This window comes from Scardinius erythrophthalmus, assembly GCF_964197995.2.
Source record: "Scardinius erythrophthalmus genome assembly, chromosome: 16".
Taxonomy (NCBI): Eukaryota; Metazoa; Chordata; class Actinopteri; order Cypriniformes; family Leuciscidae; genus Scardinius; species Scardinius erythrophthalmus.
In genome coordinates this window covers 7,009,343-7,031,121 of record NC_138236.1, presented here as the reverse complement: position 1 = coordinate 7,031,121, position 21,779 = coordinate 7,009,343, and the positions used below count along the sequence as shown (strand labels likewise).

The 21,779-nt window shown below is 35.8% G+C and overlaps 3 protein-coding genes across 10 annotated transcripts in view; 1 reads left to right on the top strand and 2 right to left on the bottom strand.

The window, feature by feature from the left end:
* Positions 1–1,770: 1,770 nt before the first annotated feature.
* dpys (dihydropyrimidinase) lies at positions 1,771–11,879 on the top strand. Its single transcript, XM_081388568.1, has 9 exons — positions 1,771–2,132; positions 3,224–3,382; positions 3,768–3,947; positions 5,105–5,294; positions 6,976–7,132; positions 7,297–7,438; positions 7,685–7,827; positions 11,203–11,410; positions 11,522–11,879. Exons 1-9 carry the CDS (start codon positions 1,890–1,892, stop codon positions 11,585–11,587), a joined length of 1,488 nt encoding a protein of 495 aa, XP_081244694.1. The 5' UTR covers positions 1,771–1,889; the 3' UTR covers positions 11,588–11,879.
* A 1,768-nt stretch (positions 11,880–13,647) lies between these two features.
* dcstamp (dendrocyte expressed seven transmembrane protein) lies at positions 13,648–16,475 on the bottom strand (the record flags this gene model as incomplete). Its single annotated transcript, XM_081387993.1, has 3 exons — positions 13,648–13,707; positions 14,266–14,598; positions 15,420–16,475. The coding sequence occupies 3 exons, from the start codon at positions 16,473–16,475 to the stop codon at positions 13,648–13,650; spliced, it is 1,449 nt and encodes a 482-aa protein (XP_081244119.1).
* A 1,907-nt stretch (positions 16,476–18,382) lies between these two features.
* rims2a (regulating synaptic membrane exocytosis 2a) overlaps positions 18,383–21,779 on the bottom strand; it is a gene marked incomplete at its 5' end in the record, with an annotated part of 182,173 nt that continues 178,776 nt past the window's right edge. For 7 of the 8 annotated variants that reach the window (XM_081389341.1, XM_081389343.1, XM_081389342.1 and 4 more), the window contains one exon: positions 18,383–20,896. In XM_081389341.1, coding sequence (XP_081245467.1) covers positions 20,681–20,896 — 216 coding nt within the window. In that variant the 3' untranslated portion in view covers positions 18,383–20,680. The remainder of the gene's footprint in view (positions 20,897–21,779) is intronic. The other variant, XM_081389348.1, reaches the window with a different exon arrangement.

The following is a 21,779-nucleotide window of genomic DNA, read 5'->3' as shown; positions in this document are numbered from 1 at the left end:
TGTGATCGTTGTTACAATTTTTGCATATAATGTATCTCTAAAAATGATTCTGATGTGATGATATGCTTGCAAATATTAAGATCAAGATGTCTACCCGGGAAGAAGGTTACTCTGAGATTCAAGTTCAAGTTCCTCCACTTGAAGGACTCTAGACTGCAGTGATACATTTTAGACCACACACAAAAATGAGCAAATGGCGCCACCTTGCGGGGGAAGGTTTAACCGCGACTAAAAATTGAGGAAATTTGAAAACAAATTTCAACATGTAGATTACAACACACATCGTTTCTTGTTCGTTCTTCTTTGCTAAAAAATACTTGTAATCAACTGTTTATTTTCGGGTAGCCTTATGATTATTATTATCAATGGTTGATCAGTTTGGCCTATAGTTTCAAATCAAGTGTTTTTTTTTTATCAAACACTTAAAGGGTTATTTCACCCAAAAATGATGTCCTCGTTTACTCACCCTCGTGTTGTTCCAAAACCGTAATACTTTCGTCCATCGTCAGAATACAAATGAAGATATTTTTAATAAAATTTAAGCCAGTTCTATATTGACAGCTACGCAACTACCACTTTGACGCTTCAAAAGGTTCATAAAGAAATCGTAAAAACTAATCCATATGCATTTTTAGTGGTTTAGTCCAAATTTTCTGAAAAAAATGTAACTTACAAGATTGAAACATATTGAATTTAGGCTTTTATTCATAAACATTGATCAGCAAATATAAACAAGCTCGACCGAAGCTGCTTAACATGCGAGAACAAACCTAATTGGGATACAAATGTATATCTTAATTTTATTACAATTTTCTTAATCTTAACAAATCATCTTCCTTTTTTTTCCCTTTCTTCTTTTTTTATAGCATTGATGCCATGGTAACCATTTATACTTCATTTTGTTGAATGGGTTTATTTAATCTAATTTGCTCAGATTAATTATGATCATGATCAGACACATGCATCTACAGTAATAGACACGTGATTCAAATACGTCTGATACGATGATCATACTGTATGCATGTGTCTATTAATGTATACAGTAATAGACACATGCATCTACAGTAATAGACACGTGATTAAAATTATGTTTTATATATTTTTATCATAAACAAAATGTTTCAGTTCATCTATAGATGCATTGAAACATTTTGTTTATGATAAAAAAATATATAAAACATAATTTTAGGAAATAAATGAAAAATGTTTTACACAGATAGCCTAGCCTATAGGCGTACAGTAGGTCTATTAATCAAGACTCAGTAATATCTATTTATTTATTTATTTAAAAAAACGACTACAATTAACCTATCATTAATTTTCATATCTTTTTTTTTAATCTTTACGATACAAACAGTAAGAACACACAAATAGTCATTAATACAGAGAAAAAAATATAAACAAGAGATTTTCATATCTTGTTCTAAACAGGTTGCATAGGGTTCACAACAAGACGTGTTGAATCACGTTTAAAATGTATTAGATATTTTGAGTCTGACACTTTTTATTCAACATAGAGATTATGAAGAATAAGATTATAGGCTATAAAAGTTTGTGGTGGAGATTTAATCTGGGAACACTGAGTGATGAATCGAGTTTTGAACATTTTTGAACGAGCTCAAATCAATCTTGCTCATCGTGACAGAAACAGGCTGGACAGGTCGGTCGGGCATGTTTCGCAATGAAATGGGCGTGAGGTAAAAAAAAAAAAAAAAAAAAAAAGAAGAAGAAGAAAAACACTTAGAGAGACAGACCTTCAGTCTTTCGGACCACACTTCTAGTTCAACATTGATAGATAGACACACTGATTAATGCTTCTAGAGATTGTGTACCGAAGACAACAAATTAGGAGCCTTTTTACTCGTTTGTGCATTAGTTAGCTAGTCAATATGACAACCTTGATTATTAAAGGAGGGAAGGTGGTAAATGAGGATTTTTCTGTGATGGCAGACGTGTATATTGAAGATGGAGTTATCAGTGCAGTTGGCTCAGATCTGCAGGTAGCAGCTGGCACACGGGTCATTGATGCCACAGACAGACTCGTGCTGCCGGGTGGAATAGACACGCACACACACATGGAGCTGTCGTTCATGGGCACCACAGCTGTGGATGACTTTCATATAGGTACCAAGGTAAATACAACCCATGAAATATGTTTTGTGCATCCATTATTGTTCCTAAAGAGTCATTTGATAAGTCATCTTAACCTACCTACTCAAATCTTTTCTTTAATTTCCCCCTCATCACTGTGATTTGAATGTATATTCTTGCACATTCAGCAATGCAAATAAGCTCAGTGCTCTTGTAACAGAACATAAGGCCATCTATACATTTAATTTCACATACTTAATACTAATATAGTCACTCAGATGTCTTACAAAACAGAACAATCCATCAATTGAAGGTCATCTGATGGATGAATTATTCATTCCGAATCTTTAGACAAAATATAAAAGAAAATACTATGTTTTATGTTTTGTATCATATTTGATACATCCGGCTTTTATGACCCATATAGTGAAAATATGGAGTAAAAAACATATTCAATTTGGTGCAGATATTATTTATATGGCCAAAAAATAAGATGACGTTCTGATGGCTTGTAATGAGATTTTTGTAGAAGTAGAAGACTACTTACATAAATTGCATAAATATAAGTTGTCACCATATATCTCCCAATAATAATATGCCTGGGTAAGATGATAGTTAAATGTTAGTTTTATGATCAAGGCTCTGTAGTTTTTATTTTGGGGGGCAAAACATATAATGCTACTGTATATACATACATACTAAAGGGCCTTTTACTTGCTAAAAAACTGTGAGCTACATCAATCAGAGTGCAGACGTCATGTAGAAGTTTTTGTGTAACAGGTTTTTCAGTAAAACTTTGATCATGTTGAAAATTTAGAGGCCTTAGAAAATCATGTTTCCAATGTGATAAGTAGGCTTAACAGGATAAAAACACTTGGGGGGAAAATGTACAACATAAAATAGTGGTACATATCACAGAAGAATCTGGTGCTTTAGCATTCTGGTAAGTCATAAAAAAAAACAAAAAAAAACAATGACTTATAAAGAGGTCAGTTATACAAAATTATGGGTAAGGGTCAAAGGTTATCACCCAAGGTGATTTGGATGATACCAGAGGGTTAATTTGTAACAGTGTGTTCCAGAAACACATTAATGTTGTTTTATATTGCTACATGGTAACATGTGTCCACAGGCCGCAGTCGCAGGAGGCACGACCATGATCCTGGACTTCGTCATCCCTCAGAAGGGGTGTTCACTCCTGGAAGCCTATGAGCGGTGGAGAAGAACAGCGGACGCCAAAGTCTGCTGCGATTACTCCCTTCATATGGCTGTAACCTGGTGGGATGACACTGTATGGCTACTATATACCACACATATATAAAGTAAAAAATAAAATAAAAAAAAACTTGCTACCTGTACTGTGCTAGACTAACTGGGACATGTCACTTTACTTACAGATTGTTGCCCTATCTATCTATCTATCTATCTATCTATCTATCTATCTATCTATCTATCTATCTATCTATCTATCTATCTATCTATCTATCTATCTATCTATCTATCTATCTATCTATCTATCTATCTATCTATCTATCTATCTATCCATCCATCCATCCATCCATCCATCCATCCATCCATCCATCCATCCATCCATCCATCCATCCATCCATCCATCCATCCATCCATCCATCCATCCATATACCTAGATTAACATTAACATATGGGACTTTCTTTAGGTCAAGAAAGAAATGGAGACTCTTGTTCGTGAAAAAGGTGTCAACTCTTTTAAGATGTTCATGGCATACAAAGACGTCTTCATGCTGTGTGACCATGAGCTCTATGCTGCATTCTCCCAGTGTAAGGACATCGGAGCAATAGCTCAAGTCCATGCGGAGAATGGAGACCTCATTGCAGAGGTGAGAAGTATTCCAAGATCTTCAAATGACAATTCTGCATCTAGTTTGCTAACATTCAAATTCAGGAATCTATCATGGAATTTATATTTGACTTGAGGGGAGGATGATTCATAGAGGGATGCAAGTTGTTTTACAGCAGATTATGTTTTTTCTAAGGAGATTCCTGGATGCATATGTAAGAGCCATTCATCATCTTCTTTACTATTGGATATGCTTCTAATACAGAATATTATCTTTGAGCATCAGAATGTGCCTGTGAAGGGATTTATTTTTTACCCCCAATGCTCTCTGAGTTAAACTTCACCAGGAGTAAACCAGTGTGCAAGTGTTTTTTGTAAATCATTCTTTAAATGTAAAGCTAAACAAACAGGTCATGTTGCGCAAGAACTGGCCTGTGCCTTTAAACTAACATGAAGTGCCATTTTTGCAAGTTATATGCTGGGCAAAAGTTCAGTGGGGCATATTTAGCTAAGAAGAGTTATAAATGTTTTTTTCCATGTGATTATAGTGTTAAGACACCAATAATAACTTGCTATTTTTGTTACATAAATACTGACCACATTCATTTTTAGACTGTCTATTGCCCAATGCAGCAAAAAGCCTAAAAAAGAACCAGATGTGTCACGTTAGTATTAGAGTGGTCAGAGTTCAATGGAGAAGTTTATTATTGTATGCCATTAAAAGTACAAATTTAGGCAAATTATAACGATAATATTTATGTTAGCTGAAATACATTTTGCCATCCTGACATTCTTATAATAAATCCCAAGAAATGTGTGAAATATGATTCCACTGGAGGGCACCAAATACATGAATGAGTTTTCATCATTTTAATTTTAGAATGCCCTTATAAACATATAAAAGCCTACAAAAACCTACAAAACCTTAGGATTGTGGCAGTGAGTTTTGCTAGGCAAGCATCACTCTTCAGAAAATATAAATATCTGTTTTACTATTCTTTTCCTGCTTTGCAGGCACTACTGTTTCCTTCAGAAATGCTAATGTAGTTGGTAATAGAAGCTATAGTTGCTAAATCTGAAGAATTTCATGCTGATGCAGTGTGCTGAGACACAGTTGATGCCCGTCTCACAGAGCACGTAGAGATTTATATTTTAGTCCCTTTCTGTGAATATTGATTTGCGTGCGTGCTCACACAGGGTGCTAAGCGTATGCTCTCTCTGGGCATCACGGGTCCTGAGGGCCATGAGATGTGTCGTCCGGAGGAAGTGGAGGCGGAGGCCACACAGCGCGCCATCACTATCGCCCATGCCGCTAACTGCCCGCTCTATGTGGTGCACGTCATGAGCAAATCTGCAGCGAAGGTGGTGGCTAATGCACGCAGAAACGGTGAGTGAGCCGTACTATGTACTTACATCGAAAAATAAGTACAATGTACTTATTTGTGTTCAGGTTGTATTGTAAAACACTTGTGCAGCTATTGAGGTGTGATACGGGTAAGGTTAGGACAGGTGTGGTGGTATGGGTGGGTTTAAGGGTGGGTTAAGGTGTCAGGGAAGGGTCAACAGTGTAATTACAAATGTAATTACATAAATTAATTACAGCTGTAATTACATGCAGGTATTTTCAAAATATAAGTACAATGTAAAAACATGCATGTACACAATAAGTCCATTGTATCAAATTATTAATTCCAATGTAAGTACATAGTACTTAAAGCCACTTAATATAAAGTGGGACCGATTATTATTCAAAGCAGAAAAGTTTCAAAAATATACAAGTCTGGATTTGAGTTTTTTTTTTTTATGCAAATCATGAGGCAAGTTCATTGTGATATTAGTATTAGTGAAATATTATTACAATATTAAATAAGTGTTTTCTACTTAATACATTTTAAAGGGTTTAGTTCACCCAAAAATGAAAATTCTGACATAATTTACTCACCATCAAGTCAGATTATATTAAAAACATCTTCATTTGTGTTCCGAAGATGACAGTTGTGGTAAATGGAAGCTCAAGCATGTTCGTCTGACATGCAAGAACCCATGAGGTTCATTCTTATGTTATGCAACACATTTGAGCTTCTACAAGAACCAATGAAGTTTGCTCTCGTGTTACGCAGCACGTTTGAGCTTCAGCAAGAACCAGTAAGGTTTGTTCTTGTGCGTCAATCTGGTTCGGTTGAGCTTCTGTTTATGTTCGCTGATCAATGTTTATATGTGAATAAAAGCCTAAATTAAATCTGTTCAGCATATAAAGCAATCATGTCTCTTCAGAAAATGTGGACTAAACCACTCAATTCATATGGATTACTTTTACGATCTCTTTATGAACTTTTTAAACCGTCAAAGTGGTAGTTGCGTAGCTGTCAGAGCTGTCAGTAGTTGCAGAGCTGGACAGAAAGCTCTCAGATTTCATTAAAAAGAGTCTTACGGGTTTGGAGCGACACAAGGGTGAGTAATTAATGACAGAATTAGAATTTTTGGGTGAAATAAGCCTTTAAAATATAATTTATTCCTATTATGGCAAAGCTGAATTTTCACATAATGTCACATGATCCTTCAGAAATCATTCTAATATGCGGATTTAGTGCTCAATAAGCATTTCTTATTATTATTTATCAATGTTGAAAACAGTTGTGCCACTTAATATTTTTGTGGAAAAACAATTTTTTTCAGAATTCTTTGATGAATGGAAATTTCAAAAGAACAGCAATTTTTTTAAAATAATATTTTAAATGTCTTTGCTCTCACTTTTAATCTCATTTGATCATTGCTAAAAAAAAAAATTGATTTCTTTCCAAAAAAAATATTTTACACCAAACTTTTGAATGGTAGTGTATAATAAAATACAATAAAGTCCCATCCTACATTAATGTTCTTTCTCTAAGGTTATGGATTTAAAATGGTGGTCGTGCAACACTAAATGTTGATTTTATTACATTTACATTTGGACTTGCTGGAGCTGGTTTTGATACTTTTGAACTGATGTTGTTTGATTTTTACATTTCTAAACCTGATTATCAAACACTCAAAGTTGATCGTTTATCACACTGATTGTTTTTCGCCAGGTCGAGTGGTGTTTGGAGAGCCCATTGCGGCTGGACTGGGCACAGATGGAACTAACTATTGGCATAAGAATTGGGCTCATGCTGCTGGTTTTGTCATGGGCCCACCCTTGAGACCGGACTCCAGCACCCCTGGATATCTGATGGACCTGCTGGCCAAGTATGTGGGAACTTTCATGATCTCATTATTCACTTAATATCTACTCCCAAACTTGCATGACTTTCTTGCTACCACGGAATACAAAAGTCACAAGATAATAAAAAAAGAACATTAACAATCATGATGAGATGATAATGTGCATGATAATGTGCATTATCTTACAGTGACGATCTAAGCGTAACAGGAACGGATAACTGCACCTTTTCGGTGTGCCAGAAAGCCCTTGGGAAAGACGACTTTACCAAAATCCCAAACGGAGTCAACGGCGTTGAAGACAGGATGTCAGTTATATGGGAGAAGGGAGTGGTCAGTGCCTCTGATAGCAATGATTCCTTCATTCTCACATTTCTCTGATAGAACTATCTATCTATCTATCTATCTATCTATCTATCTATCTATCTATCTATCTATCTATCTATCTATCTATCTATCTATCTATCTATCTATCTATCTAGTCTCAGTGCAGCACTGACCTATGGCTTTCTCATTCTTTGACGTGAGGTGCAGCGATCACAAAAATAACTCACTGTTTCTATGTTTTATTTTGCCCAGCACAGCGGAAAAATGGATGAAAACCGGTTTGTAGCTGTCACCAGTACTAACGCAGCAAAAATCTTTAACCTTTATCCTCGAAAAGGGAGAATTGCTAAAGGCTCTGATGCAGACCTGGTCATATGGGACCCAAAGGCCACCAGGTAACTCACAGCTGCCTAGAAAACTACATGTGACCTCATTTATATGCTCTAATGAATAGTGAGCCATGTTTCATTGTGCAGACATTCCTATCAGCCACTGGCCAATGTGAATACAAAATGTACTTGAAATACATTTTATTTACTAGTGAAATAGGTCAGAAATACTTTGGGGTTAGGCATTTGAACAAACCACTAACCCCAAGTACAAAATTCTAATTCTAACAAATTCTACAGCTTTTTGGGGAGATGTGTACTTTTACTTTTCTAACTGCTCGGACTTGCTTCCTCCAGGAGAAAATGTTCCATAGACTTACATTGAAAGAGCCATATTTACAGAACAGAATATTATAGAGACTGGGGGTGGGCTTATTTGCCTGTACGCAATCACTTAGCAACACCTTAGAAACCACCCTTAAAGGTAGGGAAGTCAATTCTCGTAAATTTATATATACATAAATTTAAACTACTTAACTTAGTGATTGTTGTCAGGATGTGAGGAGATTTTCAACCAGCATAACAAAAAATGTTTCTGGAACAAATCACCTACCCAGCCTTTAACACCCTAGCAACCACATAACAACACCCTGGCAACCAGTCACAACATCAATCATTATCATAGTGGTAGGTTACATTTTGCACAGGCAAACAGCACTCATAAAATTCTGACACACTGACACGTCATCTTTAAAGAAAACAGAACCATTTTGCATGATACTTTGACAGGAAATTCCAAAAAGCAATGCCTCAATGTTACACAATAATGTGCCATAATGTTTTGATCGTATAGGCTAATTCAAAATGCAGTCTTCTCATTTCATGGGCTTCAGCTTTTACAAATTTTCATTTCATGACTGCTTGAATTTATTTGTAATTGAATATGTTGTAAATGTTGCTGAGCCTTGCATTGTACTACATCACTTTAATAGCTGTTTTTGTTATTCAGCTGAAATGAGCCTTGTACTTGCCTTATATCAAAAATGTAATCCATACCTCACAGTTTTTGGAGGGTAGTCACATTCGTGAGAGTAACTGTGAGGGCAATTTGTGAGATTAATCATAAAATGGTTTTGGCAAGTTTGCTTTAATTAGAAATTCATGAATGTACGTAGGTTCAGATAGCCTACCTGTGATGTAGGATGAGCATGTTTCTGCATGTGTGAGGATCTATAGATGCTGAACATACTGCAGATGTTGCTATGAAGAAGCGGATTGGCTGTTAAGACGTGCCCATAAATGGAAGAACATTAATTGTTCTTCCTGCTCAAACACGTCGTTTGTAAAGTTCATGCATGGAAGGAGAGTACGGAAACAGCAGGCGGCTCTGGGTCTTATGTAATTGGGCCACGTTGCGACTCCTCTTCCCCGTGAATCTAGGCTAGCTCCCTCTAGGCAAATAACCAACCGCTGATGTGAGTTAAGCAGTGAGGACCAATGTGCTGAAACTTAGCGCACAGCAGCGCTGCATTAATCAGAGCTGAGCGCTTGTGTAAGACTCGCTAACAAGGGACCGGTGACGTGTCCTGGTCTATATTAGACAATTAGGGTCAACTGGATGTATGTTCTTAGCAGAAAATAATGAAAAGCAAGACATTTAACCACAATATTTGCACTTTATGTTTAGATTTAAATGCCTTCCATATTGTGTCTCACATTTGATTGTACTGACAGTTCATTCAACTGTGAGATTGCATAATTATCCATCCCTCAGATAATTATCAAGACAAAGCAATATGCCAAGAGGGGCCAAGCGTTATGATTTTACTGCGGGTAATGGTTATTCATTGGCACAACGGGAAGCGGAGCTTTGTTAAAAGTTTTTTACATTTATTAAAGGTGCATTGTGTAATATTTAGGAGGATATGTAGACAGAAATGCAATATAATATACATAACTATGTTTTCAGTGGTGTATAAAGACCTTACATAATGAACCGTTATGTTTTATTACCTTAGAATGAGCCATTTCAATAAACCGCGGATCCCCTTACATTGAAATAGCAAATAGCCATTTTGTGCCGACATGTTTCTACAGTAATCGTGAACGGACAAACTACTACAGAGCACGTTTCGTCACTATGTTGTTCTTCGTGCAAAGAAGCTGGCTAGAGTCAGCGAATAAAACACTGACACAACACAATGATGAACAAGTAACAATCATATTCGCAATAAAGTAAACATAATTTCTTAATTTATCTTTGTGAAGAAACCTCATTGCTTAACTGGCATATTTCCCTGTCGGCCACCGTAACTTTTGTTGGTTGCAATTCGCAACCTCAACACTAGTTGCCACAAAAAATCACACCTTTAATATTCATACAATATTCATTGGCCAGTTTAAACTGATGGAATTTCTAACTTCGAAATTGCGAAAATAAGCATTGTTTTCAAAACAGCTTTCTGAACACAACCCTAGTCAACCATCGCTTGTACAAACAGACAAGTCCCGCCCCCAACTCGCGCTATCGGTCAAATCATTGTAGGAGTAGATGGGACTCCCAAAAAGGGAATTATTCATAATGCCACAGAGACAGTTTTTGAGAATGATATAAATTGAAAATATTTTAAAAACGAAAAAGTTACATCAGCTTTACCTTAGTTCCATAACAACAATCTCCTGTATAGTCACATGTGCATTTATCAGCATTTTACAAAGCTTTTTTTTTTTTTTGCAAGCAACATAAATATTTAAATACCACATTCAAACTTAAAAAAAAAACACGAAAGAGGAGTTGTCAGAAGATAAATGAGTTTGCAATATTTTAGGCAATATTTTTCAAGCAGTAGTACAACCTTTACCCTCAATTTTAGGACTGTTAGCATTCATCAATTTTTAAATGATGGAATATTTATTGTCTTTCACAGCATTATAATAGATGCAACAATAATAAAAAAACATAGCGGACAAAGTATGCAGTTTTTATTTTTATTCTTAATACTGTAAATCAATTAATGGAAACTTCTGTACAGACAAATTCTAAGTCAAACTGAACACAGTAGGAACATTAATATCCATTGCACAATGGCAGTTTTTGTTTTTAGTCGATAGCTGTCATTTTAATTTTGCTGGCTGGTTTGTCTCAGCTCTGGAGACAGATGGCCACTCGGAGCTCATTTGAACTGCTGATACAGCATGCAAAAAAAAGAAAAGAAAAGAAAAGAAAAGAAGCTGAATATGGGAAACAATAGATTTGGTTTGCCACTTCACACACTGTCAATGGGCTTAAATATTCCCATGCTGATGTATTATACTGTATATATATATATATATATATATATAAAGATGTATATGTAATGTAAATTAGTAAGTGAACACATATTAATTAATGTCCTCTAATGTCTTCTGTTTGAATTGTGCATCATTTTGTGTTGTTTTTAGGGTGATTTCAGCAAAGACTCACCACCAGGCTGTGGACTATAACATCTTTGAGGGAATGTTGTGTCACGGGCTTCCAGTGGTGACGATGTCCAGAGGGAAGGTGGTTTATGAAAACGGGCAACTGTTCACAAAACCGGGCGAGGGACAATACATCCCACGGAAACCCTTCGCTGAATTTGTGTATAAGAGAATTAATCAGCGGGAAAAGGTAAGTCAGGGTTGGGCTTTACTCTAAGAATGCCCAGCATCCCCTAAAATTTCATAAGAAATGAGGCCATTGTGCTGTATGATCTGTTGGTGAGCACACTTTGTTTTTTAGGTTGGAAAGCCAAGTGCTGTGTGCAGAGAACCGTATGCTGGAGAAGTCGTATCTATAAGACCCTGAGTCATAGAGGAAATGTTTTAAGGAAGATGAATGTGCAGTATTCATTTAAAAACAAAGATTGCGGTTGTAACCACAAAAAGGGTGTTGCAGTTTCATGCCATAGAAGAAAGTTCCACAAATAACGTTTTATTCTCTAGTCCTGTTGAAAATATGGTGCTGTTAAGAACCCAGAAAAAAAAACTGTCCCCAATTATCCCCAATAACCTTTTGTGGAATGGAAATGTTTAATGGATGCTAATGGTTCTTCATGGAACCATCAATGCCAATAAAGAACCTTTATTTTTCAGATTTTACTGTGAAAATGAAGAACCACTTATTCATTAGTGATGACCTGGTCAGTACTGAGATTCTCCTACTTTGTGTTTTGAGTCACTCCCAAAATAACACCATACAGTATTGTTAAATACAGAACGTGAATTACAGTTTTTTCTTTCCTTTCCTTTCTTTTTTTTTTAGCTACACAATGTTTGAATACAATTTTATTTTCTGTCCTGATCAGACTCTGAGAAGACAAGTCAGTTTTGGACACACACACACACACACAAAAGTTATGATGCTGAAAATTCAGCTTTGACATCACAGGAATAAACTATTTTAAAATATATTCAGATAGAAAACATTTATTTTAAATTGTAATAATGTTTCAAAATCTTACTGATTTTACGGTATTTGTAAGCATAAGAGTCATCTTTCAAAACTATTTAAAAATCATACTGAACCCAAACTTTTGAACAGTAATGTACATGTTTTATGCTCATCATTGCTCAATGACTACCACCTCAATTTGAGATCGTTAAAGGATTAGTTCACCCAAATTGAAAATTCTGTCACTAATTACTCACCCTCATGTCGTTTCAAACCCGAAAGACTTTCGTTCATCTTCAGAACACAAATGAAGATCTTTTTGTTGAAATCTGACACTTTCAACTGACACTTCAAAACAATCATAAAGAGAGCATAAAACTAATCCATATGAACTGAGTGGTTTAGTCCAAATTTTCTGAAGAATCGATTGCTTTATATGATGAACACATTTAATTTAGGCTTTTATTCACATATAAACATTGATTCATCATATAAAGCGATCGGGTCTGTTCAGAAAATTTGGACTAAACAGCTCAATTCATATGGAAACAGGCAACTGTTCACAAAACCGGGCGAGGGACAATACATCCCACGGAAACCCTTCGTTGAATTTGTGTATAAGAGAATTAATCAGCGGGAAAAGGTAAGTCAGGGTTGGGCTTTACTCTAAGAATGCCCAGCATCCCCTAAAATTTCATAAGAAATGTGGCCATTGTGCTGTATGATCTGTTGGTGAGCACACTTTGTTTTTTAGGTTGGAAAGCCAAGTGCTGTGTGCAGAGAACCGTATGCTGGAGAAGTCGTATCTATAAGACCCTGAGTCATAGAGGAAATGTTTTAAGGAAGATGAATGTGCAGTATTCATTTAAAAACAAAGATTGCGGAAAAACCCAGAAAATTTGGACTAAACAGCTCAATTCATATGGATTAGTCTTACTATCTCTTTATGAACGTTTTGAAGCGTCAAATTGCGTATCTGTCAATGGAGGGATTTCATCAAAAATATCTTCATTTAGTGTTCTGAAGATGAACGAAAGGCATACGGGGTTGGAACGTGAGCAGTTAATGACAGAATTGTCATTTTTTGATGAACTATCCCTTTAACCCCTGAAGGTATAGGCACATGCAGGGCTGGATCATGGACCGGGTCAGTTGGGCTAATGGAATGCTTCAACCCGTGTGGCATGACATTGCCAAAGTAAAAAAGAAAACCATGGCCCTGATCACATACAGTGTGTGATGACCACTAGGGCTCCTGGGTCTATTCAACACAAACTGATCACTAGGGCCCATGGCCTATCATCCCATTCCCATTGCCTTCTATACTCAGACCACTGGGTCACCACAAACAGAACCCAGTGCAATGTTAAGTTGCACTTTTTGATAACAATGCCTGTAAATTCTGTTGTCCACATGTACTCGATCAAACCTGCGATAATGGCTGCTTGACAGACTGTAACAAACTTCAAGCATACTTAAACAGCGTCAGGGTTTGTTCTGTGCTTATGGAAGAGTAAGGGGCACCAAAAACTGGGCTGAAATAAAAACAAAAAATAAATTATTTTGTTAATACAATCCACATTATAACAGCTAATGCCAAAACATAATGCAAGAACTTGAAAACAGATGCTTACAGCTATATAGGTTCGATTTCACACATAATACTTTTCTGAAATGTCACAACACTTTGCAATGCATAACACTATATAAACATATACCATATGTTTCTGGCCTTGGTTGCAAAGCTAAATAAGATCAATTTACTAGAGAAGCAAAACTGAAGACTTGTTTTCAGAGAATATAGTTTGAATTAAACATATTTTTCTTACCCCACTGACATTTTTAAAAGCATAAATATTATGCTTTTAAATATTATAAATTAATGCTAAACCAAACTGACTGTGATTTCTGCTTAAAACAAGAAAAAAATGGGGTAAGAATAAATTAACTTAATTCCAGATATGTTCTCCTAAAACAAGTCAATATCTTTACACAATTTTACTGTTCAAGTAAAACGATTCTCTTTTAAACATTCTAAAAATATTGATTTAGACACTGATGTTGCCAAAGTGAATGTGTTCAGCACTACCAACCTGCATGGCTAAAGTCTTCAGATCTCCTTCATGTTTTTCCACTGTAGACTTGCACCGCTTTCTTAAAATCTTTGCATGTAGATAAGCAGCTCTTTTCTTTGCGACATCTGAGAAAAACTGCTCAGATAGCACAACCCTGAGCTGGACTATCTGTGATGACAGCAGAATCAGAACAACCAGCAAGACCAGGACGACAGACAGAGGAACCAGAGATTGATAGAGCCACAGTTCTGGTTCAGGCAAGCACTTCTTCTCAAACAGAGACACCGTGTAGGAAAAATCAGCTCCTTTTGCATTTTCCTTAACAGGTAAACCTAGAAATAATGTCTCTTCCTTTCAAAACAAAAAAGGAGAAAGTGGAGAGAAGAAAATTAGAATTAATTAGAAAATTTAAATTTCAGACATCAAAAGATTTCAGTGGCAGTTTTCATACAGTTTGATTATGAAAAGGATAGTTCATCGTTTTTAATTACACTCATGTTATTCTAAAATGGTATGACTTTATTTTTTTGTGAAACAGAAAAGAAGAAATTTCGAAGAATGTTGTGGTACAAACATCATTGGACCCATTTGACTTTAACTGGAGATATTTTTTTAAAATAATATATTCTTTTTCCACAGAGGAAAGAAAGTCATACAGTTTTGGAACGACAAGAAGGTTAGTAAATTAAGACAACATTTTCATTTTTGGGTGAACCATCCCTTTAAATATAGCCTACAAAAATGAGGATCTATGTTCACACAAGCAACATATTTGTCTTTTCTTTAATGCACACACAATTCAGTTATGAATAAAACTGGATTCTATATCCAACGTGAAACAAGAACAATACGTTTCTGTTATAAAAGATTGAAACAGGATTCTTTAGCCTAACTACCTTGCTTTTATATATAGAAATATATGATCGATATCTGTGATAACGTTCACACAACAGCAGAATATGCTGGTTATTCCTGTTTGAAATGCTAAATTCGGACAATTTAGTTTTGACAGAAAGTTATTAGCTGTAGAGTGACTCAGGAATGTCAAAGTGGCAGTGCATGGCTTCGTGCACAAAAACACAATACGTTTGTCAATCGTTTTGGAGTGTTGAATACAGTTCAATAGGCCTATTTAACGTATCCAAGTAGGCTATAACACTATTCTAGCTTACCTGGATTTTTATCCCCACAGGAACATGAAGTGGCTCCAGTTCCCCGAGCCGCTTGCTCAGAACCACAATAAGCCAGTAAATCAGGCCGTCGAGACTAATAAACACCAGCCAGGTGAGACAGTGAGTGAAAATAGGAATACTGAACTTGAGCATGGCTTTCCACTGCCGACCGGTCGGACGGATGGACGGGGTCACTATATAACGTTCCGATTCGCTTTTGCTGAGCGGAAGGACACACGGTTTGCCCTTCTCCCTTTGCTGCTCGTCAAAGCAACGGAACGTTTTCGTGATGTATATGTTGTTGTGCTTTTTGTCCACATGAAATCTTCTCAGGTATAAAGCAGTGAGGAGCACAATAAATAAAAGACCTAATGTTGGAGACAATATCTTTCCTATTGAAGACAAAGCATTGGTCACTGCTAACACACTCTGCGCGGTCTGGTTTAGAGCCTGTTCGGCCTCAGAGAGGTGGACTTTGAAGAGCTCAGAGTCCACCTTTGCTTTAAGAGTAAAATCTGCATGGTAACTAAAACCCGGAAAGTTTATAAAGTAACTTTTAAGTTGATTTCCCACCCACATTAGCATTTTAATATAATTTCCGAGGGGTTCTGTATTGATATCCAGTAACTTTTCCTCCAAGTTGCAGAGGAGGCCTTTTGCAAGCAGTCTCATGTTCTGTAACGTGTTCTGGATGTTGAAGAAAATCACTGAACTGGTTCCTAATGTGAGAAGAAGACTCTTCACTTGCTTCATACCCATCGAGATCAAAACCAGGGCTCCGAAACAACGGATCCTTTCTGAGAAATACATCGCTGGTGTTAAGCTTATACAAAAAACACAAGTGAGGGGAACCGAGACCTCCTGAACACATCTGAAGGAAAAGTGAAGGATGAGGAAGAGGGAGGTGCTCAGAATGAGGCTGGTGGTAAAGCAGCTCAACAAGAAGAGTGTTTTTTCCTTCCAGCTTTTCGTGTTGTTGGTTGTGTAGAGAGCATATGTTCTGGACCAGACCCATCGTACTCTTTCTGCCAGCTGATCAAATTTAGTTTGAATCATCATCGTCTCTCTAACCTGAATTAACATGAACAGAGATTTTGAAATTGGAAATGATGATGGCTTATGATTTCATCACTACATGAAATGGTTAATGAGCCCTACAATGTCTGCATTTTTTTTAATTGGGCTCCAAAACATATTTAGACATAAGCCAAACTTAAAAATGTGAATATCACTGATAACAAAATATCAAATCAAGTAGTTAAAATACAGTAGCACAAACACACTTTTCTTGTAATACCTTAAAAAAAAAGTTTATTAGGTTTTAAATGATAAAACAATAGATATATACCATTATTTGGACACGTGGTTCAGACACACATAATACGATGAGACTAGATGGTTAATTGCAATAAATGGCTCAAAAAAGTTTTTTATAAGTGTAGCTTGAGGTTTTATTCTACTGATACTGAAATTTGATATAATGTTGACCAACCTATAGGCTATCCTCTGATTTGATTTTACAGTAAGATAATTTACTTGAACTTACCTTTTATTTGTCTGGAATTGTATCAGCTCATGATTGTGTTGTGGCAGTCCAGCATTTATCTGTCAAAGCAGGAGGAAGCTGTATTATCCCCAGCTGTTTACTTCCTTTTTTAGCCATCATCTCAGCACTTACTCATAACCACAGAATAGTGCTGACAAAAAAACACCTTGTGATTAATATGTTCCATGACCAAAAAACAACATAATTCTGTTGTATTTGGAAAGCTGTATGCTTGCTTTCGAAGTATCTCGATCATTTTGATAACATGTAGGAAAACAAATTTCTTGTCTTTAACTAATGTACATACAACCTGGAGGGTGCAGCTTTAATAAACAGGACAAAATTATACTATATGATATAATAAATGAATAACTTAATAAATAAAACAAGCATTATTATTATTATTTTTATTAAGTATTAATTTCTTAAAAAAAGTTAATTATTTCCGATAAATGCTGTTCTTTTGAAGTTTCTATTCATCAAAGAATCCAAAAAAAAAAAAAAAAATGTACACAATTGTTTTCAACATTGATAATAATAATAAATGTTTTGAGTAGTAAATCAGCATATTAGAATGCTTTATGAAGGATCATGTGACACTCAAGACTGGAGTAATGATGTTGAAAATTCAACCTGGCATTACAGGAATAAATTAATTTCAAAGTATATTCAAATAGAAAAGTTATTTACTGTTATTACTGTCTTTACAGTATTATATATAGAGAGAGCGTTTTCACATTTAAATCTAGACTAAAATACGCATCTCTTTAGCCAAACATTTACATAATGCATCTCATAACCTTGTACTCCAGTTATATCAGATCAAATGCACATGATTACATTTGCTTGGAATGTTATGAACAGCAGCTTCGCTAATTAATTTCCATTTGCTTTTCTATTTTATCTTTGGATGATCATCCCGAGGTAACTAGAGGGTATGTCAGCTCCAGTTTGGATCCAGTCTCTTACGAAGACTTCAGATGACCCAAAATCTGTGAAGAGACGACTCTAACTCCGGCCAGGACTTCAGATGACGCCAACTCTGAATCAACATGCACAGTGCTAAATTTTCTATAAATTATAATCATTATGTTCACATCTTGTAATAATTACTTCAATGAGCTCATTGTTTCTGCCTAAAATTTATAAATGATGTTAGCTAACTGCGTGATTTATCGCAGATTTATCTACATTTCTGAAATGCATAACTTGGACACAGTCACCTCTGATAACAGATCACTCTAAATTGTAATGTAGACACATGCATTTTCTGTAAAGCTGCTTTGAAACAATAGAATACAAATAAATGTGAATTGAATTGAATACACTGTACATTGCCATTTATGCCATATATAAATATATCTGTGTTTTCATGTCACGTCAGGAAACACTATAAATAGAGACTTGCTGCTTTTGTTTGTGAACGCTCATTTTCCAGTGTAATATCCATTTTTTATTTTTTAATTTGAAAAATAACTTACATAAATCTCTGTACTCAACCATACTTGACCAAGACATAGCCTTGGCATGAACACATTGCACCAAAAAAAAAAAAAGAAAAAGAAAAGAAAAAACAATAGAGAAGGCATTTGAAATAGAATAGAACATACCTTTGACATCATGAGACATTATCCCACTTCCATACATTTAGAGTGTTTGCTTTAATAGAGATCTCTTTTCAAATTATGTAGATTGTGAAAAACGTACACTGAAATCATAAGTAGGACTGAAAGCTTGATAAACACATTTTTTTTAAAAAATCAGAAAAATGTAGAGTTAATTTTCATAGGAAGAGGTATAATGTCCCAGTGCATATTTCCATTCAGGCATTGAAACTAGGAGTCATAAACTGCTCAGATATAAGAAGCTCTGATTATTACTAAAAAATAGAAAATAAAAAATAAATAGGTCTTGGCTTGTAAATAAACTAACAAAAATATATTAAATGACTTCTACTTTCTTGAAACGAAGAAATAAAAACCAAAGGTATATCATCGTGTGGCAATAGCATCGTCCCGATGTGCATTTCTCTGCAGACAGCATCATGCTCGGAAAACTGTACAGCACAATACTGCGAAAGTCAGTGAGCTGCAGCCGCCTCCGGTAAAAAGATCTCGGAAATTTGGGGCTCTTTTGTCAGGAATGCTGCAGCTCATATTTCCGTAAAGATATAAAAATCCCTGGTCACATTTTCCTTTAAATTTTCAACAAAGTATGATTTTACAAGGTGGAATGTTCATTCGGAATTTTGCCCTTCTGGTCAGTGTGAGACCACTGCCTTATTTTTTACGAAAATTCAATTCGGGGTGAAGGGGGGGAGGGGATCGTTGTCGACATGCACTGTACAAGAAACTGCAATTTTTTTCTCCAAATATCGTCTTTATCAAAACATGCTGAGTTACTGTAAGATGTGCCCAAGCCATGTTGCCAAAAACCCTTTTCAACATGCTTGTTAAACAAATGAACTTTAAACAATACAGACTAAAACTAGAAGAGCTGAAGAAATGAACAGCCCCTGAAAATTCAAATGAAAAAGAACTGGAACAATATCGGGGTGGAAATCTGACAACGGAAGCAAGAAGTACAGAGAGTTTACCCTGGGACAGGGGAGAAGTAGAGAAACATGTACAATTTGCACATCATCTTTAGCTTCATAAGGCTAACGCCTTTACAATAATAAATCATAGACATTTATTTTTTACGTCTTTGTCACATGAACAGATTTTTCACTGTAAATAAAATGTTTAGCTTGTCATTTAACTGCTTGTCTGTAAAAATACGGTAGAGAGACCAATGAACGGTCTACAGGACAAAAAAACAAGGTTTCATGTTTTTTTTTCTTCGTCTTCAAATCACACTGTAGCATTCACTCCCCATGAAAACCATGCACTAGTGAAATTTATCTTTAAAAATAATAGAAATGGTTGAAAATGGCTGATCCGGTTTGTTTTTTCTTTTTCTTTTTTTCTCATCATCATCTTTTTTTTTTTTTTTTTTTTGCAAGTTGCAGTCTGAGAAATTTATTTATTTTCTATTTACTTTTTTCTTTTCTTTTTTAAGTTCAGCTAAAGTTGTGTCCATGCAACAAAAAACTTATTTCCTCTTTAGGTTTCATACAGTATCAAGAGAAGAAATTCAATTTGATCTTAAAAGATGATTCAAACCTACATGTCATCTCTGTATTGATCTAGCAGAATCTTATCGGGGGAGTGAGGTGACCATTCCCGCGTCATATTCTTGTTTTGTGTGTACATTTCTGGGTCTGTTGGCATGGCTTGACCCAAGGAACACTGTTAGCCCATGTAGATACAAATACATCAACATTAAAAGAAACATAAATGGAAAATGAAAGTCGAAGAGAACGTTTCACCCCATTTCAAAAGGGGCTTCTGAAGAACTCAACATTTCGCTTCTCAGTTCAGGCTCAACTCCAATGGCTTCAAATAGGCTCTAAAATCAAGAATTGTGACGTTCCATGAGCTCAGGAGCCCATTTCCAGCTTCGTCTCGTCCCTACCCTCTAGGGGGTGCTCTTTGCGCACGGTGTGTGCGGCATTTTTTTTGCGAGCAAAAACAGGACCACTTTTTTCACCCCTAAGAAACAAGCTCTGAACACACAACATCAAGCATGCAGTGTTACCGGGGGGACGGGACCTGTCGCAATTCTCAAACTCCACCCATTGGCTGCTACAATAACGCTATATTTCAGGAAACTGCTACGAGCGACCGAACGGCCCGGACCCGCTGTCGAGAGATGACTGGGAAGCTCTTCTGGTCAACGGGGCCAAGGATGGGTCGACCAATGAAGAGGGAGGAAACAGTTTGAACCAGCCAATAACCATGTTGGACAAGTCCAGATCATCTAAAAGTATCTGAGCGGCTCCCATGAAGGATTTGTGGTCCATTCGTCCATAGTCTCCCCACACAATGATCTACGATGGGAAGAGAATTAAGAATTAATGAATAGACTGAGGGCAGGTCTCATAATATAAAAAAAAATTATATATGACTTTATATATGAATTATAAAATTATAATTTTCATATATATATATATATATATATATATGAAAATTATATATATAGTAGATATCGTGGAAAAAAATGTGTGCATTACTCTGTATTTTATTATTTACTCTTATTTGCTAATATACTTTAATCAATCATTAAACTGCATTATATATGGCATCGCTATACACATATATATATATACATATATATAATAATAAATATCAATTTATGTCGCAATTAATTATATATACTATATATATATATACAGGGCTTGACATATACAGGGCTTGACCAGCCACTGTGGCTAATGGTTTTCCAAAGTTACTAGCCACTGGCCACAATTTTGACATCGATACCATGGGGACAAATTGCCATATACGTAGATATTTTTTTTATTATCTCATAATTTGGCAGCAGGTATATTAGGCCGCTGTCACTTTAAGACCTGATGCACGGATCAATAATACTGTAACATGTGTTACATTTCTTTATCAACTGTTTACGTTCACTTGAAACATAACTGACTGTGTTTATGTGAATACTTGCCTAGACCGGCATTTTGACATTATTTTTTGTATTTGACTGTTTAAGCGCAATAAGCAGTGAAAAATAACTGAGTTTTGTTCTGAGAGGTGGCTTTATTGTATGCACACTTTGGGTGTGAGCACAAAATCTGCAGGAATGAGTAAAATTATGCGCAATATGTCCAATCCCACACCGAAATTCAAACCCTGCAATGCCAAAAATATTAATCCGGAGCAAATGAGTGAGTGGAGGTGGGTTTGTGCATCACTCGCTGTCAGAAA